At 45.7% G+C, this 26,869-nt stretch overlaps 1 protein-coding gene and 1 long non-coding RNA gene across 8 annotated transcripts in view; one reads left to right on the forward strand and one right to left on the reverse strand.

Annotated features, from left to right (window-relative positions):
* B3gnt2 (UDP-GlcNAc:betaGal beta-1,3-N-acetylglucosaminyltransferase 2) overlaps positions 1 to 26,869 on the reverse strand; it is a 108,077-nt gene that overhangs the window by 33,198 nt on the left and 48,010 nt on the right. For 4 of the 7 annotated variants that reach the window (XM_021175829.2, XM_029483244.1, XM_021175828.2 and 1 more), the window contains one exon: positions 11,709 to 14,176. The exons of 2 other annotated variants lie outside the window; for them this stretch is intronic. In XM_021175829.2, the coding sequence (XP_021031488.1) occupies positions 12,974 to 14,167 (1,194 nt within the window). In that variant the 5' untranslated portion in view covers positions 14,168 to 14,176 and the 3' untranslated portion in view covers positions 11,709 to 12,973. Of the gene's footprint in view, positions 1 to 11,708; positions 14,177 to 23,065; positions 26,045 to 26,869 lie in introns of those variants that run through there. One more of the 7 variants, XM_029483245.1, reaches the window with a different exon arrangement.
* Positions 16,282 to 19,199, forward strand: LOC110304434. Its single transcript, XR_002379084.1, has 2 exons — positions 16,282 to 16,344; positions 18,866 to 19,199. It is a non-coding gene; the product is annotated as an uncharacterized LOC110304434 (long non-coding RNA).

Consider the following 26,869-nt stretch of genomic DNA (forward strand, 5'->3'; position numbering starts at 1 on the left):
TCTGTCTGTCTGTCCCCCATCCCATTTCGAATGACACTGTCCACAAGTTTCCTTCTACATGTTTTTAAATCTTTTTCTTTCTGAGGCTAAGACCCTGCTGAGGAGACCTCATGTGCGGACAGTAGAGAGGCTGGTGCTCTCTCCTTCACCTTACACACCAAGCAAGAGTCTCACTTGAACCAATTCTACAGCAAAAATGGCTCGCAGCCTTTCTTCTCGGATGTTTGAGGGAGGTTGTTCAGCTTCATGATTCAGCACTGGTAATCTTATGCCTGTTGTTAATACTTCTGCAAATCTGAGGTCACTATCAGGTTCCTCTGAACTAGGAGCTATGCATCTTTAGGGATTTTTTTAGTGTCCGGTGGCTTGTTACAGATGCTTTCCCAAGACCCTACTCTTCCACTGTGCTGTTAATATTTCATTGTGACTTATTCTGAGTTTTACAGCCACGCCAACATTTCCCAGAAAGACAGAAAAATACCTTAGTGAGAATCTCTACAGATGTGGGTCCATGTATGGAGTGAAGGGTTTGGGGTTTCCACATATGGATTGCAGGGGTTGGAAGGCCTGAGTGCTAGGCCAGGAGTGAAGATGAGGGATGGGGTGTGGTGTGGTGACTGAGGACAGATATCCACTCCTCTATGTAAAGGGGTCAAAACTGCCAACGAATCACCGAGACTATGAAGAGTAACCTAGTCTACTTACTGCTAAACTCATGGAGGATGCCACCCTGGCTTTGAGTTTAACTCTGCCCCATCTAGCAGCCTCTTTATCTGGGTTTCAGGCCAGCAGACCCTATCAGCATTTCTATCTGACTTCTGAAACTCCTAGAACTCGGCTGCGGGGCCCTAACTCTCTGTGGTCTGTAACCAACAATGTACATACATTGAGATGTATTTACTATATGATTTATGTTCATATCAGGAGTTAAGATTGGAATGCAGAACCTGTGTGCTCCTTGGTCAGGACAATCAAGACAAGCAGGGAAATCTGGCAAATCGCTGCCAAAGAAGCTAACCTACCTTGTGAATTTACTGTTAAACACATTTTGATATTGTGAAGAGACAAGATGTTTGTCTGTTTCTGACAGTCCCAGCAGGCTCCAGAAACAAGTTGTGTTGTACAATAATTTCAACTCCTCATCTGACAGAAGAAGAAATACCAGATTGTAATCCAATTGTTCATGCTGTGACTCAGGTCTCAAAATGAATCATGAAATATGGGCTAGGCACCAAAGCAAAGCAGAGGCAGCTTGAAGTTAGAATCCAGGAGAACCGTGTGGCCTGAAGAAACTCTTGAGGTAAGGGACCAGGGTCCACAGCTAACCATCTGGCTACCCTGCACCAGCAGCTCCCTCAAACAAAGCAAAGGGACAGGGTAGACAGAAAGGATACAATAGTGAGATACCATGCAACAGACACATCCCTCCACTCTGGAGGGAGTCTGTCATCTAACTTCAACAATAGCACCATGCTCACCGAGCTCACTCAAGGATCACCTATTGGTCACTGATTACTAACAAGGGATAGATGGAGCTGATCTCAGGAGAGAGCACGATTGCCCCTACGGGAAGGAGTTTTCGTTCACTTTCTCAAGAAAACTCAAGAACAAATACTAGGTTCAAATTAAGTCAGTCTGTGTGACATCTTAGGAAATACCGTAGGAGTTTTAACCACCATCAATTCAACTCTCACACATCTTTTTTCTATAAACAACACTGTGCTTGTTCATTCTGCAACTACCAACCGAGCTAGCTGGTTATGGGCTGGTCGCTAGCCAGAAACAACTTCTTCGCCCTTATGGAACTTCCTACCACTTTCACATAAAAACCAGGGGAGAACAAGCTAAACTCAAAATCAGTCCATCAAGTTGTTACATGACATTGTGAGAAACACCTTGAGAACCTTGAACTGTTGGAACAGGAAGCCACTATGCCCAGGAAATGACTGTTATCTGTCCCACACAGCACTCCTGCTTCCATGCAACCATCTAATGAGCAGGCAGGGGCTCACGGTGTCATGGAGTCAGAAGGCTGCAGTTTTAGTGTCAATGGAGACCTTGGGCCTTTGTCTTGCCACCAGCACTGCAGGTCTGTGTGCTGGATCCGCCAAAGAGTTGCGCTCTCCGAAGGGGAGAGGGAGTCCGATCACTCTTCCAAAGCTGCAGCTGCTCCAGCGTCTGTGGGATGCTGGAAGCTGAGGGGTGCAGCACAGCTGAAGGCTAGGAGCCAAGGTCAGGGCCACTGAGCAGGAAGTGAGGTCGATAGGCTGGAGCAGCTTTCAACAGTGAAAGCTTCAGGAGAGAACTCTCTTCCCCAGTGTTATAGCTCTATTAGACGAGACACTCTCGGACTGTCTTTGATGAAATAGCTCGTGCACTTTAGTCCTTGTGAATAGACAGGGTCTTATATGCATTTGGGGGTGATTTGGGGTATAAAAGCAGATGCTTTCTCCTGGCTTGATTTGAGATGTTAGGGATGCCTCATCTGCATGTGGAGGGGCTTCGGGTGTTGCCCCTATGTGACTGATTGTCACAGTCCTTCTCCATGGAGTGTCCTGGTCCTGTGATCCAGGATAGGACCCTGATCGGGGAGTAGATGGAAATGCCTACTGTACTCAGATATGAGAGTACTGGGATTTCCGAATCTGCTCAACCTTGCCAAGTTTTCTGTCTGATGGCATGGTCCACTGCCCCACATAGCACTAGGAAGGTCAGGGAAAGTTCATCCCATTCTGGGAGACATAGTAAAAGCACACTTCTGATGCCCAGTGACCTTCAGAGCAACTGATAGAAGAGGAGCAGTATAATTTATTCAGTGTGATACCCTTATCTCAAGACTTGGCATTGGGGCCCATGGACATTTTATTGATTTAGGGTCAATGAAATGTTATTCTAATACAAATTTACTAAGATATAACTTTCCTGTTTTTTTTTTTTTTTTTTTTTATTGTTCTGACAAAATACATCACAGAAATAAGGGACAATGTAGTAGGTAGGACCCAGAGGGGGAATGCTTTATGGGTGAGTCAGTCTCTCTCTCTCTCTCTCTCTCTCTCCCTCCCTCCCTCCCCCTTCTTTTCTTTCTAAGATTTATTTTTTACTTATATGTATGCATGTGTGCTGCATGAGTTTGTGTACATGAGTGTGTAGGTGCCCACAGAGACCAGGAGGTGGCATCAGATCTCCTGGAGCTAGAATTATACACAGTTGTGAGCTGCCATGTGTGTGTGCTAGGAATTGAGTAATAAGTACTTAACCTCTGAGCCATCTCTCTAACCCCACTAGCTGGTTTTCTACATTTTCCTTGTCATTTTATCTGTGGTCCCAAACTCCAAAATGGTGCCACCACAATCAGCTCTTCCCCCCACTGCCCCTCCCCCACCCCATTACTATGCCCCACATGTAATCAATCATATATCTGCTTTATTAGCCACCAAAGGCCCTTCTCAACCCAATTAATTTGGTAATAGAGATTAAGCATCTTGAGGCCACCCCGTCAACGTGGCAAGCAAGCCCAAGCACTCTATGACATATAACAGCCATCCTGTATTGTTTCACAGGGAAAATGTGCCCACTCTTCAGAGTTTAAAGTCCCAGCATTGTCCAAAAGTCCAAAATCGAAGTGTCCTCTGGGACTCAAGGTAAACCCTTACCTGAACTGTAGAAGTCAAAGGTCACTTAGCATGCTTTCAAGATATACAGAATAAACATTCCTAATACCAAAGCAAAGCAAACCAGACGGGGTCAAGAATCGTGTCCTGTACCTGATTCCGACTTCAGAGTACATGGGTGAAAGCCTTCCAGCCCCATCATTTGCACCCTCTCTTGGGCTGGCACAGCTTGACCTGTGTGGTTTTTCTTGGCAGGTGTCCCACAATCCTGGCATCTAGAACTTTCTTTGCTCTCACAGCTTCCCACCTCGTCCCCTCAGGGGATCCCCACAGGAATTCCAACCTGCTGCATGCTCATAGGCTCTCTGAAATCAGGCAGAACCCTCCATGGCTGCAGAACTCTCCTGCTTGCCTCATACTGCAATCCAATGTCGTGCGGAGGATGAGTCTAAAACCCAGTGAGAAGTTGGGTCTCCTCATCCAGGAGTCTCCAGACCTGCCCTGCACTCATCTGAAAAAAAAAGGAAGAGCATCCCCATGGCTTCCTATCTTTTGCCACTTGTATTCTTTGCTTCAAGACCAGTATATCTGTGCCCTTTCCAGGACCCAGGAGTATGTCACAAGCTGTCCTCACTGTGGACATCTTGGGGTAGGAATCTGAGGCACCTGCAGCTGGATTCAACCTCAAACTTAGGAAAGCAACTGGACTCTCATGGTCTCAATTATGACCAAAACCATCCACTTCCAGCTAGCTTAAGCCAAAAAAGGAAAAAGGAAGCTCACATGGCAGGAAGCCCAGGGCAATACAGGTCGAAAGCTCAAAGGCTCTCCCATGCCTTACTTACTGCTCCAGAGATGCACAGCTCTGATTCTCACCTTCATAAGCTTTCTTAAGGTCCCCAGAAAGATGCCAGTAACTCTATTACCCCCATTTAATCAAGCAAAAAAGTAGCTTTCATGTCGAAGGCTATGGGCAAGTCACACAGGGGCACTTGTCATTCCTCCCACACCCCACCCCCACCCCCCATCCTAGGCGCATCTGTCTCCAAGCGAAGGGTGCAGGACGGCTACCTGGTGGCCACAGCAGCAGCCACACAATCCTCTCCATGGCAGCTATTTGCAAACATGAGAATCATCCCATCTCTGGGTAAAAATAGAGCCAAACGCTCCAAAGTAGGAAGAGTGTCTGGGAGAAGAAAGCTGCCAAGGACAGCCATCCTGTAAATAAAGTTGTGTGCTGGTACAGAAGGGGCCTCCTGAGGAGCAGTCATAACTGCTGTGCTTGCCTGCTCGCTGGCTGAGACAGCAGAGAGGGACTCAGCTCTGAAGGCCACTCTGAGAGCAGGCCAAGGTTGCCTTGCTCTGGAAGGGGCAGCTTCCCACAGGTTTTGGGGCTCTCTCCACCCAACCTGGCCCTCCTCCTAAAGGTTACTCTTGCAGCAACTCTGTCCTAGCCAGTTGGGACTTACTCCTGCCTCAAGCACTCAGCTATATGGGTTATCTCTCGATCCTGTCCAGCTGGGTATTGTCCAGACCTCCAGCAAAAAGGGATGTGGTCCAGCACCACACCCTCCCTATGAGGCAAGACACTGCTAGCTTAGACACACCCAGAGCAGAGGACCACCTGCCAGTTGCCCCCTATGCCCCCACATTGAGTTCAACTGTCTTGGTTTGCTTGGTTGTTTTCTGAACTGGGGTCTTGCTATATATCGTCTTGCCTGGCGGGTCTTAACCTGGCAGCAATCTTCCAGCCTTTGCCTCCTGAGTGTTGTGGCATATGCCACCATGCCCAGCCTTTCTGACCCCTTAAGGCATTTATCTTTAATATCCACAGATATTGGGAACGGATAGCCAGTGACTGTTGGAGTGGGTCCATTTGAGCACAGGACAACGGGCAGCGAGTGTGAAACAGCAGAGCAGCAGATGCCCACAGAGGCCACACTGATGTAGAAGCAAGCTAATCACTGCTGAGCAGTTGTTACATGCCAGGCTCTGGACACTGCACACACTAATGCCTTTGTTTACCTGTACATTTCAAATGTACAAACACCCCTCGTGACATGTGTCTTAATTACAAAGTTTCTTACTGTGGTGAAACCCAGCGAGTATTATCAGTAATCTCATAAACCTGATGTCACACCTGGCATGGCTCTGTGGTATTCTTGTACACTACACAACACCCAAGCCACTCTAAGACAAGCTCGCACTGAAGAACATGCTATGAATAACCAATACTGACCAAAACCATCAGTCATGAAGACACGGAAAGACAAGACTGAGAAGCAGATGGGAGGCCAAGGAGAAAACAAAATTAAATGTCATGTGGGGCCATAAATAAGGTGCCTAAGCAACAACAAACAGACCTGAGGGTTTGCCAGAGGCCAGCCAAGTCCACGTAAGCAATGCAGCTATAGCAATGTTGATTTCCTGTTGCTGGCTGGTCTGCCTTGATAACTAGCACACAGTTAAAAGTTAAAGGAAGCTGGAAAGAAGCACACAGATGTTCTGTACTGTTTTTGTGTCAAAAATTAATTTAAAAAAAAACCAATTTTAAGGGCAGCTGGAGAGACCGTTTGGCAGTTCAGAGCACTTAGTGCTGTAGCAGAGAAGCTGAGTTCAGTTCCAAGTATCTACATGTTGGCTCACAAACTGCAACTCCAGTTCCAGGGGATCTGGCACTTCTTCTGACCTACTTGGGTTCCTACAGCATGTGGTGTGCATACATATGCTCAGGCAAGTAAGTGTGTGTGTGTTTGCGTGTGTATATGTGTGTGTGTACATGTGTGTATGTGTGTGTGCGTGCATGTGTATGTGTGTGTGCACGTATGTGTGTGTGCATGCGTGTGTGCGCGTGTGTGCGCGTGTGTGTATGTGTGTGCGTGCATGCATGCACACATAAGTATTTTTTTAAAATATACGGGCTGAATAGATGACTCTGCATTTAGGAGCACTTGAGGCTTAGGCTGAAAAAATAACTTCAAGGTTAAGGAAATTTGTTGTTCTTGCAGAAGACCTGGATTTAATCTCTGTGGATACACAGTAGCTTGCAAATGTCTATTAACCCCAGTCCCGTAGGATCTGACACCTTCTTCTGACCTTTGTAGACTGCAAGCATGCACATGGTGTGCAATCATACATGAAGCCAAAACACTCACACACACTAAGTAATAACATAAACAAACATTATTGATATCTTTTAAAGAGCATTTCTTGCAAAGAACCAGTTTGGCTCTTAGCACCTTGTAACTCCAGCTTAAAGGCTGATGCTCTTTCCTGGCCTGTGGGAACCTATAGAGACACACGCATACACATAGTAAAAAAATAAGAGGAAAGTTTACATTTTAAATTATTTTTTAAGGTTTTCCAAATGAAGTCACTCAATAAGTCACTTAGGATATTTAGCTCATTGGGATGGTCTACGGCAATGAAGAGGTGCCCTGACGTGAAATTAAACATACTTTAAATTTTCTGATACATTACTGAACACATGCCACAGGGAGTGGTTTTTATTGTTTTGTTGAAACAAAGTCTTGCTTGGTAGCTGAGGCTGGCCTCACAGCAAGTGCCAGCACAGGGACCTTGTAGGCTTTCAGTTGCTTTGTCCTCGGGATCACCCCTGTAGCTGAGTTTGTATTTGACTGCAGGGTGGGACCCCACTTACATAAGACCTTCTCCCACTTCTGGAGGTATGACTTGTCTGCCTTCTAGCATGGGTGCCCCTCCCAGCTGGAGACACAACTGAGAAGCAGTGGGCTCCCAAGGGGCTGCTTTGCATCTTGTTTGTCTTATTCTTGGGTCCAGCAGGTCTCTGTAAGCTTCCTAGCCTTCTAGACAGTACACTAGCACCCCACCCCCTTCATTCCTTCCGTGGTGACTCACTTGAACTTCTGCAGTGGGATAAATACGGACATTCCCACCGAGTTTAAGCCCTATAATGTACCTTCCACTGCCTACTGTTCATTTCTCATTTCCCACAAGACAAAAACAAGACCGTGTGGCTGTTGCTATGTGAGCGGCTCACACGTGCCCACATTTGATTAAGGTCTTTATTTCTGTGTGCCTGGGCTCCTCCATCTCACCAGACAGGAGAACAGATCCTGCTGCCAGAGAGTCTGAGTGCAGGCCTTAGCAGCAGCTTGGAATGCAGGACTGACTTGTAGCTTGCCCAGTGCTGGGTCTCTGAGCAGGTAGGAGGTTTCGCACAGCTTCCCCTCTGCTGCTGCTGCTGCTGTGTTCTGCCAGCACAGCTCTACGTTTTCAGCTTCCCTTCTCTACCCAACAAAGTGCAGACATGTTCATTCCCATCTCAGTCCTGGCCATGTTTTGCAATGCGGAAGAAGGTATTTTGACCCTAGCTGCCTGGAGCCCTTGGATGAGAGAGAGGGAGAGCTACACAGGGTCACTAAACAAAAGGGAGGCAAGACCTGGGGTTTTCTCTGAGGTCTGAGCCTAGCCACTTACCACCCGTCCCAGCAGGGAGCTGTTGAACAGACTTGGGTGGCTGTGAATGAGCCCAGGAATGAGCTCGCCTTCCCAGAGCCATCCCCAGCTACAGCAGTCTGTGGCACAGCTGCACAGAGGAGAAGACAGGGGCAGAGCTCTGCTGCTGCTCTTTCCTGGGCAATTCAGTTGGCATCAACAGGGTAACATCCAAGCAGGTGGCCATCTCTGCAAGACAGTCAAAGGTGGGTCAGCTCTGGGGCATCTCTGTAAGACAGTCAGAAGGGGCACAGCTCTTCCACTGTAGAGGACAGAGAATGCTGACCCTGACCAACAGGTCAAAAGAGAACACACACTAATCCCACAGACACGGACACTGAACTTAGAGAACAAGTTATTGCCTTGATCTGAGGGGACAATAGCCTGAGTCCCGAGCTACGCAGAGCTAAGGTACTCACCCCATCCCCATACACACCCCATTCCCTGCCTACCAGGTAAGAACACTGCAGAAAAGAAAGGAGGGAGGGAGGGAGGGAGGGAGGAAGAAAAAGAAAGGAAGAGGAGGGAGGAGGAGGAAGAGAACAGGCAAATTATTATTATTTTGTTTTGTTTTTTTCGAGACAGGGTTTCTCTGTGTAGCCCTGGCTGTCCTGGAACTCACTCTGTAGACCAGGCTGGCCTCGAACTCAGAATTCTGCCTGCCTCTGCCTCCCAAGTGCTGGGATTAAAGGCGTGCACCACCGCGCAGGCAAATTATTTTTAATCAGAAAATGGACCCTTCCATTACTATACCAAGTGCTCCTTTGCTACAGAGCATTGGAAAGAGACCCGCTGACCAGGACGGAGACAGGGTCAGAGGCCACCACTGGACTCCACGATACTGGAAAACTCACGAGAGACATGTGGGACCTCTCAGTCCTTCTGCATTTCAGGAAGAACCCAAGACATCCTGCAGAGGTATCTATCACCAAGCAGTACTGGGAAGAGTAAGATCACCGAGTCTAGGCAGGGGGGTGGAGGGCACATGTGAAGGTTTCCTGTTGGCTTAATGACCCAACGGCCTCTCAGGACAGAAGACTAAACAATGAGTCTGACCCAAAGGAAATACACAGTATTTTTAAAAATGATTTTCTAGAAATTGTTACATGTCGTGTGTCCAGATACAACCCTGAGGAGAAAGGAGACAGGTATCTAAGGATAAGGCCAGGATTAGAGAGTTAACAGGAGAACAAAGATTCCAGATGATGGATGGTACATCACCACGCAGAGGTTTCTAGGTGGGATAGTCAATGCTGTAACCCACTGCAGAGGTCAGGACAGCAAGACAACACAAGAGTGTTCCAGCTGAGGAAAATAAATGGAATATTTGCTTCCCTTCACAGTAAAAACACCCCCAGGACACCCAGCGACGGCCTAAATGGAGATGGCATCACCAGTTTCTCTAAGACATGGAGTTCTCTCAGTGCACTGGTGGAAGGGAGAACGTTGGGCGGAAGGCACAGAGTGGCCTTCCCAGAGAAGCTCCTGGTGTGCAGGCAGATCCCTGGAACCACACACATACACACTTGCACACACACAATGGCACACACACCCTGGCTGGGCCGTGTTAAAGCTCAGCTGCCTTCCTGTTGAAGTTCAATCTGTAGGGTAGGAAGGAAACACAAGTTGCAGAGCATAGAAGGCAGTTCCAACATTTGAGATCAAAGCTGTGGGGCCCCATCCTGCTTCGTCAAAGACAGTAAAGGAAGATACCGTCACTGGGCATGGTGGCCCACACCTTTAAATCCCAGCACTCAGGAGGCAGAGGCAGGTGAATCTCTGAGTTCCAGGCCAGCCTGGTCCACAGAGTGAGTTCTGTACAGGACAGCCAAAGCTGAAACAGAGAAACCACAGCATGAAAAACAAAATCAAAAAACCCCAAAAGACTCAAAGGGATCCACCCAGCTGCAGCCTTCACGCTTGGAAGCTGAACTTGGGGTACACATCCTTTAATATAAAACATTTCCTGAGGGGCCAACAGGGCCACTCAGTGGGTGAAACAGAGCCAGACTCTGGAAGCCACATGAAGGTGAAAGGTGAGGACTCCATGACATTGTCTTCTGGTGTCATGGCCCATGTATGTCCACATACACACGATACAGAACAAAAACTTAAGGCGTTATGAATTTTTACACAACTGTGTTCTTCATATAACATACCAAGATCACTTAATATCCCCTTCTCATGAAAATAACAGCAACACAATTTGAGATAACTATGAAATACTAACAGGGCTAATTCATTTTCAACTGAGTTCATAAACAACAGACTCCGGTAACACAAGCAACCAGGAAACATCACTGGGGTTTTTTGTGGACGGGAAGTCAACAGGGCAGGTTCTCGTGTATCCTGGACTGGCATGCAACTTCCTATGTAGCCAAGGATATCCTTGACGTTCTAAGAACCCTGCCTCCACCTCTGGAGAGTGCCAGGACACAGGCCTGTGTCACCACCCCCCATCTAAGTTTATGTTGTCCTAGGGTTTGGTTCCAGGTCTCTGTGCATGACGTGCAAGCTCTCTACCAAATGATCTACACCCCAGGTCCTGGAATGCATTTTCAAAAGGCAAAAAAGGGAAAAGAAAAATGACCACAGTTAGGCAATGGTGCCACAACCTGGTAACCTCAGCATCTGAGAAACTGAAGCAGCGAGTTGGGGGTGGGGTAACACTTTAGAGTCACCTTAAGCCACAAAGTAATATCAAACTGAAAAACCTGTCATGGTCCAACTGACATTTTTCTTCTGTAGTAGATCTGTAGTGAGAGTGGCAGTGTAACCCTGAAGCCTATATTTTTTAGAGCTAGTGTACAAACTTTGTGAGAAAGTATGCCATCTCTAAAGCGGTCTTAGAAAAAGACAGCTCCCTTGGACTTCAGACACAAACCGTGTGCACTCAGCACCTCCTCGGGGGTTCTGAGCCGATCCCCAGTCCCAGCAGGCAGCTGCCTTCACACACTCCTAGCCACCTTAGATCATGTTCTCAAACAAGCCAATCCAAGGACAGAATATGAGTTTTTACTTTGTATGCCTTTCATAAAGACAGGCAGCAGCCATGGGTGCTCCAGGCCAGGGTTTCTCGGTCTGGGTCAAGTCAGTAAAATGGTTTGGTCGATCTCTCAGGGAGGCCTTGGAGGAAGGGCATGAAGGTGTATGTTAGCTGACAGGTCGAGAAAGAAGTGCAACCCATGGTTGGAAATGCCTGGGTCCTTCTTGCAGACGCTTGGGATGCGGGGGTCCAGGTGCTTTATAGCTGGAATGCATGTCTTCAATTCCATCATCACTATGGAGGCAGAGGGAGGAGCAGCTCTAGGAGTTCCAGGCCAGACTGGTCAACGTACTGAGCCCCAGGACAGCCAGGACCCACCCCATAGAGACCAGAGACCCCCTCAAATCAAAAACAGAAACAAACAAACAAAAAAAAAAACCAGATGGTGCAGCTGTCAGGAAGACACACACAGGTGGGAAGTGCTTTTAAGACTACAGATGCAGTGATGGCTAACCCACGGACACAGACTGTTAATATAATGATGACTGTAATGGTTTCTGGGAAAGATAGCCCAGGGGGAATGTCATGAAACACAGGGAAACAAGAACAGAAAGATTATCACTTATTATACGTGATGATTAAAAAATACAATCACTTTATTTCCACTTTTTCCCAGTCCCCTGTAGCACAGGTGAGAACCCTCTAAAGCACAAAAATATTTCAAGAAAGCATGTTACAAGATATTAGTATATGCAATATTTTGGCAGAACTTTATTTTCTCTAGCAGTTCATACCCCCCCCAATCCAAATTTTAAAATTCAAAAATGAGAGTTAACTTTATCTAACATGTTACAGCTTAACATTTAAAACATCATGCTGGATCCGGGAGGAGATGGGGAGGTGAATACAATCAAAACACATTGTATGAAATTCTCAAAGAATTAAAAAATGAGAAAAAATAAAATATCATGCTCTAGTTAAATATTTCACAAACACTGTATACAAATAAAATATTACACAAAATATTTTTTAAGAAAATGTTTTGGTGTTTGATCTGAACAATAAATAAAAGCACAGGCACTTCTACACTGAGACAGGGAAGTGTCACTACCCAGAATTTTATCTAAGGAATACGTGATAATATGGCAAGAATAGAATCTTGGGGTTTTAACTGACTAATCACGTTCAAAGTTCAGAAGTCGCGAATGCTTCCCAGTCTCACTCTGAACACTCACAGATCCACATGGCTGTCGGGCTACTCAGTCTTCAGTTGGCCATTAGGGAATCACACTCATGATCTTCAAATACTACAATTAGGTTAACTACCATGATGCCACCCAGGAAACCAAACACAAGTAAAAGAAAATCCCCTCTGTCCTCACGGCCATAAGCCCTGACAAGATGAACTGCACGCACTGCGTGGCTTTCCTTGCATAAAGGAAGTAACGGTTTCTAGTAACAAGGACAATACTGCTGGGTGACAGGGAAGGTTGACATCAGTTTACTTTCTAGACAACTTTCAAAATCTTATGAAAATACATAGAATTCCATTTCACAAAACCACCAGGTTGTGTCCTACATATATATATACACATACATACACACACACACACACACACACACACACACACATATAATTGTGGAGGAGAGAGAAAACAAATTAGAAACTGAGGACCGGCAGCCAGAGGAAGGGTCATAACCATTCATTCACCCTGCCATGCTGAGCTGTCTTCAGCCTTCCCTCTTCACAAGGCAAGGGAGGGACTGAGGGCTTGGGAGCCCAGGGGCTACCTGCTCATGAAGGCTAATAGCCTCACACAGAACTCACCTATTGTGAGAGCACACCATGGGAACTAGTCAGGCTAGGCCTTTCTGTGAAATGCAGCTCATGTCTATTTCAGCATTTTAAATTAGGACTTTGCAACTGAGACCAGATATCAATCATCTCTTGAGGTTTTCTGCTATGGACTAACATTAGGTCTATATAGGAACAAATATTTTTCTTATTTTTCTCTTCAATATCAAATGTCCTGAAGCCTTTGTGTTTCTCTGGAACAAGGCCCAGTTTCTGAAGGCACATTCCAGTATAAACATCATCAATAGGGTAGAGATGGACCCGGTTAGTTACATTGTACAGCCTCAGGGCAAGGGGGCCGGAGTACAGGAATCCACCGCCCCCGGCATACGGTGGGTAGACCCCGGTGTAGAAGACTTCTGGGATGTAGTACTTCAGTTTCTTATCCCGATGAGGCCCAGCGTTGTGGATCACGTCACCTATGAACAAGTCTTTGGCTTTGCTCTTGGATAAGCTATTCAAGTAATTAAGGATGTGATGGGTGTTCACAAACACATCATCATCGCCCTTGAAGACAAACTCTGCGTCTGGACAGGAAGTGCTCACCCACCTGAGAAACAGCACTTCCTTCAGGGACAGGTTGAAGAATGTGTCTCTATAGTTCCACATGAGGATGTCCTGGTGCTTGTCACTCTCAAACTTAAGCATGTCCGAAAGATCAGGGTGGTTGTCCTCTGGGGGTGTCTTGCCCAACAGGAAGACCCTCACTACCGTCTGGTTCCCTACGTTGGTTTCTCGGCCCCAAGACTCCCGGATTGCTTGCCTTCTGGCAAAATGTGGAATGAGGGACTTTATCGCCAATAGTAAGAAGGGCTTCTTTGCACATTTCTTCGGTTGATCTATAAGCAGCGAGTAATTTCGGCATCTCAAATACAAGAGAAAGTCTTTAAATCTGTCCGGCAGATTATTAAAATCTGTCACAGCTGTCATGACCGTCGAGTCTGGCTCACAGTAGCTCAGGTGACTTGTGTTTGGAGAGGTGGATAGCTCCCCTGTCTGATTGGCCACCCTGTTCAAGATGGGATTGTACCACCTGTTCAGCTTCTCCTGTTCCCTGTTCCAATATGCCCGGGGAGTGCTGGGTAGCTTCCAGAACTTCTCTTTCGGGATTATTACTCCTCCCTTTCCATTTTTGTCTTGGCTACTGTTTTTGGAGACTTCCACAATCAAATAAATGAAGACATTTGCCATCATCAGGATGCCCAGCAACTTGACTCTTCGACGCCCCACACTCATCTCTCATACCTAGGAAAAGGCAGGGAAGTACGTTAGTGAACTGTGACTCTGATGCCCACAGACACTTTAGGCTTAGCATGGACACATACCTTTACTTCCAGCACTCAAGAGGCAGAGGCAGATGAACTGCCCAGGTCCAGGCCAGCCAAGGCTACACAGTGAGACCCATTCTATATTTTTAAAAACGTCTTCCTAAGAATAAATGTTCTAAAATAAGGACTCCTGACTCATCAGCTCTGTTTCAAACTAAATCTCAACTTTTCCATCTACAAAGGGGGTTGGTTGTACAAAATATGCAATTTTTACACACAGGCTTTTGAAATCCTGCCTGGCCCATTACAATCACTATGTAATGGTTAATGTATTTTAGACACTTGGAGGGCAGAAGCAAATATCACTAAGTAAATAACCTTGTGACTGTTCAACTACTTTGCTTAAAAAGGCACATACATACAAATCAGAGCTTTGCAAACTAAGTCACTTACAATTCATAATAGCAAATTTTTAATTCTGTGATCCAATATGTACACATGCACATAATATCACTATAAATTACATGTTACACTAAGTACAGTGTCATGTAATTTGCTCTTAATGTCTGTCATTTAAAAATGCAGACCAACCCCGAATTATTTCCTAACCTACCAATGTAAATAAAATGAAAATTGGTGGATTGTTTTAAGTTCATTGGCTTCCAACAGAGAATCCCAAACTGAAAGGGGGATTTGCTGTGAAACTTCTACTACGGACACTTCAATCAAAGAAAGGCTACTTGTGTCTCTTATATCTAGTAGTGGGTGGGTAAAGAGCCTACTATAGCCAGCTTACAGTTAAGCCCTCCATAAGTCTAGATACACAGATTGTGTAAATACACGAAAGAATGGGCTGGAGAGACAGCCCAGCAGTTAAGCACCCTTGCTGTTCTTGCAGAGGACCCAGGTTTAGTTCCTAGCACTTACATGTCAGCTCACACTCACTCATAATTACAGTTCTGGGGTTCTAGTGTCCTCTTCAGGCCTTCTCAGACACTAGGCACCCACATGTTACATACACACACAGATAAAAAAACACTCACCCCCACACAGAGTAATTAAAAATAAAAATATAAAAGGAAATAAATCTTCTTGTACCATATATTGCAGAGTTCCGGCTTTGCTCGTCTTCCTTAAGCAACCATGTAACAACTCCTGGTATCTGCAACCATGTAACAACTCCTGGTATCTGCAACCATGTAACAACTCCTGGTATCTACATTGTAGCCCACGACTTAAGGAAAGGAGGGATTACCAGAGAGCACAGGAGCCTACAGCACTGGGATACATCCTGATTCCCCATACTTAGAGGGTAAGGAAGGAGACTGGGAGTTCAAAGTCAACCCTGGCTACCTACCAAGTTCAAAGCCAGCCTAAGCCATAAAACACTCTTTCAAACAACGAACAAAATGTGCCCCCAGGAGAATGTGGTAGATCATTTACAAATGCACCACTTCATAAGGCTTGAACATCCACAAATTTTGTTATCTGTGAGGATCCTAGAACCCAAACCTCCATAGATACCAAGGGCCAGTCAATAAGTTAAAGAGTTTGTTTGGGGGTACTTTATTTTTAGGACACAGGGTCTTGCTACAAACACACCGGATGCCTCCTGAGTGCTTCCTTGGTTTCATTGTTTAAGCCACTGCACTCAGGAAAGGGACACTCAAAGAAGCAGCCTTCTGTCCCTCACTACCCCAACCTCTGAACGAGCAGGGGGAAAAGCTGCTTTATACCTCAAGAAAACAAAAACATAGAACAGGTCTTACTCTTTAGTAGTTTTAAAGCATGCCTGGTCACACAGCCTGAATAATATCTAACTGTTCACGTCCTTCTCAGATCAGATGAACTTTTAAGTAAATCTTTGAAAATCTAACCAGTATCCGATGGTGGCTGAAGAATTAATCATTTCACTTAGGGAAAAAAATCATTGATACTTTAACAGTTTGACCGGTTTGTTTGTTTGTTTGTTGTTTGTCTGTTTGAAATAAGGTCATACATAAAACTCAGGTTGCCTTTGAACTTACTATGTAACCAAACACAACCTTTTAATTTCCCATCTTTCTGCCTCCACATCCCAAGGTATGAGATTACAGGAATGGGCCACATATCCAACTCAGTCCTTCCAAAAGACACTTTTCAAAAGTAAGTGGTTCCCATTCTTCTTTAGAACTTTTGTTTGTATTTTATGTATATGAGTGTTTACCTGCATGTATTCATGTGTGTCAAGTGCATGACTGGGCCCATGGAGGCCAGAGAATGGCATAAGATTCCCCTGGAACTGGAGTTACAGATGGTTATGAGCTGCCCTGTGGGTGCGGGGAACTACCTGGTCCTCTGCAAATGCTCTTACTCGCCGAATCATTTCTCCAGGCCCTCCCCAAACGGATCTCTTTAACTTGGCAGTTCTACTGCTAAAATGAGGCCTTTATGGGGCTGAGGGTAAAGCACTTGCTATGCAAGCAGAGGACCTTAGTGTGAGCGTCTAAAAACCACACAAAGCTGCAGAGCATGCCTGCAGTCCCTGTGCTCCAACAGGAAGCAGGGAGCTGGAACACAAGAGAGACCCCATATCAAACAAGTTAGGAGATGAAGCTTGCACTAGTAGTTGGTCTCATCCTCTACTGAGGATGTGTGCTGTAGGAGCCATGTGTCAATATGCACGCACGCACGCACACACACAGAGGAGTGTGCGAGTACACTTCCCTCAGAACTACTAGTCTTTTGGTTGTGAGCTCTTTCTCCCATCTCCGCAAGATGAAACAAGGAAAAAACACAGAAATGAACAGAGAAAATGACCATGAGGCAAACGTCTGGAAAGGGTGTTCAGGAAAAAGAACACTGCACACTGTGATGACAGGCAAAAGCTCAAGGCTACACATAGACTTTTCAATTTAGTAAGAGAACTGAGAGACCCATAAACAAACGATAACAGTTTACAGAACAGAAGCACACACACACTTCTTTAGCATAGCAGGCTGTGAAATCCTAGCGCTAAGTCTCCTTAGGTACAGTACAAACAGTAAGAAAATGACTGCAGGTAAACCAATTAATTACACACCAGGACTGTGGGGCCAGGGATTATTGGAATCCAGTTTGAGCCATGTGACATTTCTCCTAAGACTACCAATCCTTTTTAAAAATCATCTAATTAACTACATAGGAGTGTTTGCCCACATGTATGTGCACATATTGCGGAAGCCAGTGGAAGCTGTAAGATCCTCTGGAACAGCAACTAAGATTGTTGTTGCTAGGGGCTGGCAAGATGGCACAGTGGTTAAGAGCGTCGACTACTCTTCCAAAGGTCCTGGGTTCAATCCTAGCAACCACATGGTGGCTCACAACCATCCGTAACAAAATCTGATGTCCTCTTCTGGAGTGTGTGAAAACAGCTACAGTGTACTTACAATATAATAAACAAATCTTTAAAAAAAAAAAATTGTTGTTGCTAGCTACATGGGTCTTCTGGATGAACAACCAATGTGCTTCAGCACTGGCCACCTCCCTAGTCCCATTAATCCTTGGGACATGTGAATGGACATGAAGCTCTCTGAGGGACAGTGTCCTCCCAAATGCACTTAAGAGGTCCAGTCTACTGAGAATCTTCCTGGACTGTTACTTACCTCAACCCCCAGCCAAGTTCCCAGGATGCCACTTCATGAGTAAAAAAACAGGGGTGGAGGCAGAGTATTACCTAAAAGTCAGGAGTGAACTGGATTCTGAAAAGTGTCTGTCCTTAGCTGTGTGGTGGTGGTGGCAGCACACATGATGAATCCCAGCACCCAGAAGCAAGAGATCCAAGATGACTGAGGTGGGGCGGGTGGGGATGTGTCTGAAAAGTGTCCATCCCTGCTGTCATTCTGACCCAGGTACCTGGTGAAATTTTAGGAGCTGGCTCAAGAATGAAAAGGTTGGAGGCCTGGAGTCTAGCACACACTTCCAGGCCCCTTCAGGAAGCCGTTCTGGACAGACCCTAAGTCTCCAAAGGCTTGGAGGACCCTTTCCACTATTTGCAAGTGGGTATTCTTCCTCACTTACCTTAGGAGAGTGTCTCAAGTACGCATCCCCCAAAGCTAGACAGCATTTTTACTGTGACCTAGACACTGCTTCTTGTATGGGAACTCTGCTTTTAGACTCTGAAATCGACAGAAGTTCACAGAAAGGGAGATATGAGGCAAAGAACCAAGTCTTTAAAAAAAGAAAAAGAAACTGTGGGAAAAGCTCTCTCTAAGTAGTTTAAGTCCCATTGCAGTCCATTTTGTGGGTTTTGGTGCACCCCAGGAAGTTACATTGCTTAAAAGGAATTTAAGAAATACTGACACCAAAGTTAGAGAAATGGCATCACCCAACACTATGAAGCCCTGAACTAAAACAGAAAAGTCCTACTACAACGCAAACACCAGAATCTTAACTTTCTCCCCAACAAGAACACTTTTCAGCAGCAGCACCACCACCCCCATCACACACACACACACACACAGTTTCTCTGTGTAGTTTTGGAACTCTTTCTGTAGACCAGGCTGGCCTTGAACCCAGAGATGCACTGCCTCTGAGTGCTGGGATTAAAGGTGTGTGCCACCACTCAACTAAGGACAGATACTTTTCAGACTTCTACAAAATTGAAGTTACTTCAACAACAACAACAAACTCCCTTTTTATTTTGCAGCTAAAATATCTGGGAAGGCGATGCTGGGGCGAGAGAGGGATTACCAGACATAACCGCTGTGTTAAGCTACGTGAGTACTCGCAGGAAGTACTTACTATTACTATTGGTTCCTGGGCAGCAACACTGTAACTGTAACACTGAACTGTAACAGAGGCTGGGCCCCACGGCCATTCTTATCTGGAGACTTTGTGGATCCCCGAAGCGTGGCTCCCACCCCCCAACCTCCACAGCCTCCTGAGGCTCTGTGCACATCCCATGCCTAGCTCCAAGTGCAATGTCACTCTTTAGAAAGGCTCTCAGAATGAGAAGTAAAGCATGAGTATGTCTGTTGGCACCTGGGGCTGGCAATCCTTCCAAGCCATTCTAAATGTTCTTCTAAATGTTTGTTGGCCTCGTATACACTGAGCACAGGCAGTAGTGACTGGACCGACCCAAGATCATGCAGCTGCCGAATGGCTGAGCTGGGACTCTATGCAAGTGGATGCGACCATGAGGAAAGAGACGAAGGAGCACTAGTCTTATTTCCAGTGATTATTTTTATTTAAAATAAGTAATTATTAAAATTTTATATGCATACATTTCAACTCACAAAAGTACCATAAATTAGAATTAGATGCAAGAGGCAGGTTAGATTAGTAACATTTATTAATTACTCAGGCAAAATGTATCTTATGCTGACATGTCATAAATGAGGGAAGTTTCAGCTGGGGCAGACTGCCCTGGAACCACATTATGAGGCCAGAATCTTTCTGTCCTTCAGAGAGCCAGCTAGTTTCTTCTTGACTTCATTTCTTAAGTTTCTTTTTCCCCCCACACAAAATATGGTTGTCAAAAGTCACCAATTTCCTGTTGCACTAACCAGCAGCTGTGTAATCCTAGCCTATAGCCTACCAACGCCCAGGAGGTCATCACACCACCACACCCTGACAGTTTAACTGTAATCAAGAGCGAAGGAAGGACTGCAGCTACCCAGGCCAGCCAGACTCTTTCCTTTAAGGTTCCAAAACACTGGGCAATTGCAGCGTTTCATAGACAAGACACTGGAAGCTACCGAAGTGCAGGCTGCTAAGAGGTTCCTTCCAGTTCTGAAAGATATGCAAACACTTAAGCAAATTCATGACAACCTGTTCTCACTGAGCCATGACCACCCCACCCCAATAGCTAACCAGGGACAGCCCCAGCAACACATCCTAGTCACACCTAAAGTCTGTACCAAGATGCCCTGCATCTCCCCCAGTACCAAGGTGCTAGGAGGCTTGGACCTTCAATGTCCTCCAAAGGCCTGGTCCTCTGCCTTGCCACTACCAAGTAGTAGTGGGACCTGCAGGGGACATGTCCTAGTGGAAGGAAGTTAGTAAAATGGGGCCCAATCTATTCCTTTCTTCAATTCACTTCCAGTCATGAGGTGACTGGTTCCCTCAGCTGTATGCTCCCACCATGAAGTACTGGGCCACCACAAGCCCAAATGCAATGTGATAAAGTGACCATGGTCAAAATCATGGGCCAAATAAATGTTTCTACCTTTATTTAAGTCTAGCACAGACATTTTGTCACAGCAACAGAAATCTTGCCAACACACATTAGGAGTAAAAGAAAGTTAATAAACTAAAAGTGACCAACCCAGTCAAGCTAGGGTGAGGCTAGAAGTCAGGCTTGTGACCGTACAAAAGAGAATGCATCCTGGTTTACTGCCAGTCAAGCTAGGGTAAAGCTATTAAGTCAGGCTTATGACTGTACACAAGAGAATGGAGCCGGCTCACTGCTGTTCAAATCCAACCAATCTCACAGAGAGTAGGAGAGAGAAGCAAGCCCAAGCCCGATGCTTTACCACAAGACCAGTCACTGTACATTCTTGGGCCCTGCTGCTCTGGGAGCCTGGCTTCCCTAGCACCTTTACCTCCCAAGATCCAATCTGTGGCCTGATCCTTGCTAGCCTTTCCTGGACCCTGCTCAAACAAACAGAAGCAGACACAGTTTGCAGCTAAGTGCTCCTGTGGAGAGAACAGCTTCCAACAAAACGGCAGATGACAAGTTAACAGGAGGTGACCAGCAGGACCAGAAGGCCTGGGCCATTCCTAGACTTCTGCCCTAATTAGTACATGAGGCCTGGCTAGGTATTGCCAGTGAAGCAGGAGAACCCCGGGAGTGCCCATGGCACCAGGTTGGGAAAGTATGTCTGCCAGGGTCTTCTGTCTGCAAGCCACAGAAGAACTACAGGCTGAGCCTAAGGAACTGGGCTCCTAGTTACTAGTTTTCTCCCCTCTATGATCAAAATTAAAAAGGAAAAAAAGTATTTCTAAATATTCTATTCAGCCACATGTCCCGACAGGCAGAAGTATAGATCAAAGTGTCTGGCAGGACATGCTCTGATCTTCACCTTTTCCTCCTCTACAACCCATTATGGTTCTTTTTCTCAAGTGAAATTTATCATTTAAATAAAATTAATCACAGAGCTAGGCTAGAGTTTATCTCATGGCAGAGCACCTGCCCAGCATGCAAGAGGCCCTGAATTCCATCTTTGGCACCACAAACAAAATGAAAAAAAGAAATCTACCTCTGTATTTATCCTTCAAGTAAATACATGCACACCATTCAGAAAGAGAAGAGAAAAAATAAGCAACAAAGGTCGCCTTGCCCTGTCTTTAATAGAGCTGGAAACAATGGTACAGTCCTCAGTGGAAAGGTTATGTAATTTAAAAATAGGACAAGTGCCAGGTAGAGGTGACACACACCTTTGATCCCAGCCCTTGAAAGGCAAAGGCAGGCAGATCTCTGAACTCAAGGCCAGCCTGCTCTATGGAGATGGCCAGGGCTTCACAGAGAAACTTTGTCTCAAAAACCAAAACAAAACCACACACACACACACACAAAAACAAAACAAAAAACAAAACACCTTTAAAAAAAAAAAAACACCCAGGGCTAGCAGACAGATAGCTTAGACCCACTGTTCAGGCTGAAAACCAGTCTGACATCTTCCAACATCTTCCATCCGATAATCAGCTAAACTACTATTTACTTGACCTCTCCAAGCCTGTTCCTCAGTGTAAAATGGCCTGATAACAATCTACAGACCAGCTTCTTGTCTTCAATACCACATCATTCAACAGCTCTCCTCTGGGGCTCCTGCTTCTGGCACCAAATACTAAATACAGCACATTTCTCCAGTTTTGTTCTTCACTGACTAAGACATTTTCATCCACCCACTGAACCTCCAAAAGGAGGACACAGAGATTAACACTTGTAACTCTTGAAATCCTGAACAGTTTCAGAATGTCTAACAGACAGGGTTTTCTCTGGTCCTGGGCATGGGGGAAAACCCAGAATTTTCTCTTTGGCTTCTTTTTTGCTGCTCACTACAACGCACAACTCCCACATTGATCAGTCCCCTGCACATGAAGCTACCCAAGTCAAGCGCCACTTGTATGTATCCTCACAGGACATCTTCCCACAGGACTCCTGGAGCTGAAGCTCAGGGCCCCCATGGAACACCAGCTCACCCTCATATTCTGTCAGGGGGGCCTACACATAGGCATCTGACAAAGTCACTGAAAGCAGTGAAGATAAAGTAGAAGCTGGACCAATAAATACATATAACCTTTTCCTGAAAAAAAAAAAAAATGGGAAAGTCACTTACCCTGGCGACTGTGGGCTGGTGAACTACACATAAGTATTTACATTTCGTAAGTCGGCCTCAATCTATTATTACTGAAGGGAACAGGGAACATAGGCTCTCTGGAGTTCGGGGACCTGAGCTTCAGAAATAGTGATCAGTGTCCATCCTGAGAAGAAATCTCAGAAAACATCACAATGTTCTTGGAGCCAGGAACTGACAGGCCTTCCCTCTTCAGGAGAATTCTAAGTTACTACAGGGACCAGACCAGTGCAGTTCAGGACACAGCTGCTTAGATGGCTTTCTCACTATACAGCCAGCCGCACGCATTGAGCACATGTAGGCTGGGTGCATGCAGACCGCTGCCATCTCAGCCTCACGGCTTCACTGTGCTCCCAGACTGAGAACACAGCACTGCCAGGTACCAGAGGGGGGAGTGCAGGGCGGGGGTGGGAATGGGGGTGGGGGGAGGGGAGACGGGCTGTGCCTGGCGTCAAGGAGCTCGAGAAAAGCAACCCATACTTTAGAAACGGGACCACCCGTTTACAATTCATAGACAAGAGCCCAAGAAAGAAAACCTCTTTACCTACCAGCAGGACAGGAGCCTTCAACTTACAGAGAGTGAAGGGAAATAGCTAACGGCCCAGATCCATTTTCAGAGGCAGGCAACAGCAGGTGCATCTGCAGCAGACGCGGTAAGTAGCCAATGAACCAGTGCAAGCTGACAGTCTCTGTGCCATCAACCCAAAGGCACCTCTAACCATACTATTGTCCCTTTAACCTGGAGTTAAGGGGAGAGGTCACCAAAGAAGAGCCCCCACTGAAATAAGCAGAGGCAATAAATGGCACAGCTTTAACTGACAGCAGGGACCAAGACAGGACCTGAGGGGGTTGTGTAGCAGGGCTAATTTTGGAAGTATGGCGGCGAGTGGCAGGGTGCACAAGAATTAGGGTGGGAAGGCAAAGCAAGTGCAGACAGATGGCTCTGGAGCCACCAGGACAGGAGTGCATGGGGCTGGTGGATGCAGGGGTTCTCCTAGTTAGAAACTGACTGCTGGTGTTGGGCTGGGCTGCCAGACAGATTACATGTTTTCTTTCACACCTCTGCTTAAAAGTGAAAACAGATCGGCTGCATCACATACAAACAAGAAACAGTCTATGGTGAATATAAATGCAGTTGGCATGCAGGTACAGTTACAATGTTTCATTGTCTTTGCCCCTGCTTAAAGCATTGGATGCATTACTATCTCTGCCTAGCTCTACCATAGGGATGGTTTCTAACATTTTCCCCTGTAGCATTAGCTGAAAGTGTATACAAAATAAACAGATAAAGATAATTATTACTTTCTTTTTTTAAAAAACTGCAGTTGGCTTTGGGGTTCACTGAGGCATGTCTTCTGGAAAGCACAGATGGTTTGCCTCCGCCAGGCTCTGCATATCTCAGACGACACAGGACTGTTTCTCTCCTGTCAACCCCTCTAACTGAAAACGTGACAGTGTGCCACCTAACTTTTCCAAGCATCTGAATATTTTAGTAAAATGGCAAAGACGACACATGCTTTCAAAGTCATTTAGCATGGAAGTACTGTGACCTCACCCACCAGAGAGAGGTCAGACTGGCCTCTGCCACTGTATACCCAGAAACACAAGGTCATCCTCTGACCTCCCTCGGACGTTCTTCTTCACTCCACCAGAAAAGAACATGTCTTGGTTTTCTCATTGATCATCTTCTCATGGGCTTCTTTCCCGAGTTTCCTGCTCTGTCCTTTGCCCAGTATTCTGTCCAGATATCCTCATGTCATTCACCTTTCACAACCAGCTCCCAAGTGTAAAGCAACTAAACTGTGGGGAGCTAATCCCAGTAGGATTGAGCTTTGACCTTTGAACCTGACCTAGAGTCTGTGCTCCTGTGCTGTCTACCACCATCAACATCAAAGAGGACAGAAGAGCAGTCTTGAAATCCCAGCATTTGTTGATATTTGAAGGGGCATAAAACAATTCTCAGAAAAACCAAGGACTGAGATTTTTATAAAACAAAAGCAAAAAAGAAAAAAAAATCAAATTGAGAAAGAAATGACCCATAGCAAATGGTCAACGAGGTACTGAAGCAATGCTGGTCTGGTAGCAAGCACCATTGAGGCCATGGCTGGAATCCCCTGGGTGTTTTATGACTCACGAGTTACTCTTGATTAGTTACTTATTCCCACTACAGAATGAAAGATTGGCAAAGGCTCAAACTAGCCCTGCCACAAACATGTTCATGCAATCCTGTTAGAACTTTTAGCCCTCCGCTCCGTCCAGCAGCAGAACCTGACAGAAGGGAACAGTACCACAACCCAGGCTCTCCTGCCCTGCAACCAACCTGTCCGAGACAGAAAAGGCAATCAGATACAGCACCAGGTACAACTGCACTCAACTGTTCGCTCAACAACCCACACATGCATTCCCACGGGATTGCAGCCCAACTGCAGAAAGAAACACATTTCTAATCCAGGCAACCGTATAGATTTCCTTATTTACAGAGGAAAACCAAAGTCCCCAGAGGCTAGGGCCTCACTATGCTGAGGTCACCCACAGGGAGAACCAACATGTCACTGTCAACCTTCAGGGAGAATTATCATTGGTGACAAGGTCTTTTTCCACAGTCTATTAATTCTAGTTCACTAACAAAGTAAACGAAAAAGCTCCATGAAGTTGAACCTCTTGTTCCCCTTCACCCACTTTGGGGCAGCTTTATTACTTCTGCCTTTGGCATCTCCTGCACGTTTATCTGATTTATCACTCTCTAACGACATGTGTGACAGGACAACAGAACTCTTACTTCCAATCAGTCTGCAACTCCACAGACAACAAAGCTGAGGACAAGAAACTCACAGGGCTCCAGGGGCAGAGGAGGAAACAGGAGGACAGAAAGGGAAGACTTTTCTGCCGCTTTTTTTTCAGGCTGGGTCTTCAACCAGGTGGTCTTGAATTTCCTACACAGGGGCAATTTCCTCAAGGGCAGCCTTGAGGTCCTGGTCCTCATGACTTACCTCCCAAGTGTGCTGAGGTAGCAAGCAGGTACAGCCAGCCACGCCCAGCTTTAAGGGAAGTTTCCGCTTTCTGATCAAGTCTCTAACAGTGCTTGAGACAATCATTCTTGGATAGATTCATACATGAACCGCGATTTCTCCTCTAGTCCTTGGCTGGCTACTTGCCAGTTCTTTTACAGTGAGTTTTGTCAAAAACCTTTTCTCCTTAATACCCCACTTGCTGTTACTAAGACATTACCCAGTAATATCCTCAAGACAGTGGAGATACCTGAAAACACCGCTAGGAAACAGTCACAACTAAGTAGGTCTATAAACAAACACAGGCCCAAGGGATGGGGAAAGGGAGGAAGAAGGCAATTAAAAATTAATAAAAATGCACAAGCATAGATTACCGTACTGGACTAGAAACAGAATCCCATTATATAAAGGGTGTAATTGCTTCTGGAAATAAGCAGGCCACTGATCTTGGCTTGGTAATCTTGGTGTAGAGGTAAGCTGGGGGCTGGGTACCCATTTCTATACTCATACAGTAAAAGCCAGTTAAAACAGTTAGAAGACAAACTTTAAGTAACTATTAGAATGATCATGACCAGTGTGCTCCAAGGGCTCTGATGTCCTCTTTAACCCCTAGGGGCAAATGTGTATGTATGTACACACACACACACTTTAAAATAAAAGTAAATCTTTTAAAAATTTTTAATTAAGGGATAGAGAGATGGTTCAGTGGTTAAGAACACTGGCTGTTCTTCTAAGAACCCAAGTTCAATTCCCAGCATCTCATGAGAGGCTTAGCTACATTGTATGTAACTCCAGTTCCAGGCCTTCTGGCCTCAATGGGCACACACATATGTCGCACGCACGCGCGCGCGTGTGCACACACACACACACATACACAAAGTAAAAAAATTTTAAAATAAAAATTTTAAATCACCTATGTAAAGTTAGACCTGGTGTCACAGTCCTATAATTCCATCACTTGGGGAGTCAGGAGAATCACAAGTACGTATGAAGACATCTGGACTACCCAACAAGACTGCCTTAAAGCAAACACACAAACAACACACACCTAAGCTATTCTCAGCACATACTCTATGGGCAAACTCTGTCTTTCTCAATTCTAACTAACTATATTTGGTAATTCCTATGCTCTATGAAATAAAGTTCAAGAGTATCTCAAACACTGTGTTTATTTTAAGTAACCTAATAAATTGCTTTGGGAAGTTTCAACCTCTCTGCTGTTAGGACAGAGGCTTCCAGTAACACATTTTCCCAAAAGAGAACACGTCCTTGATTACTGTGAAGAAGACACCAAGGGAAATAAGAGACCACAGCCTGAGACTCCAGACCTCCTAGACTTACTGT

This window comes from Mus caroli, chromosome 11 (assembly GCF_900094665.2).
Source record: "Mus caroli chromosome 11, CAROLI_EIJ_v1.1, whole genome shotgun sequence".
NCBI lineage: Eukaryota > Metazoa > Chordata > Mammalia > Rodentia > Muridae > Mus > Mus caroli.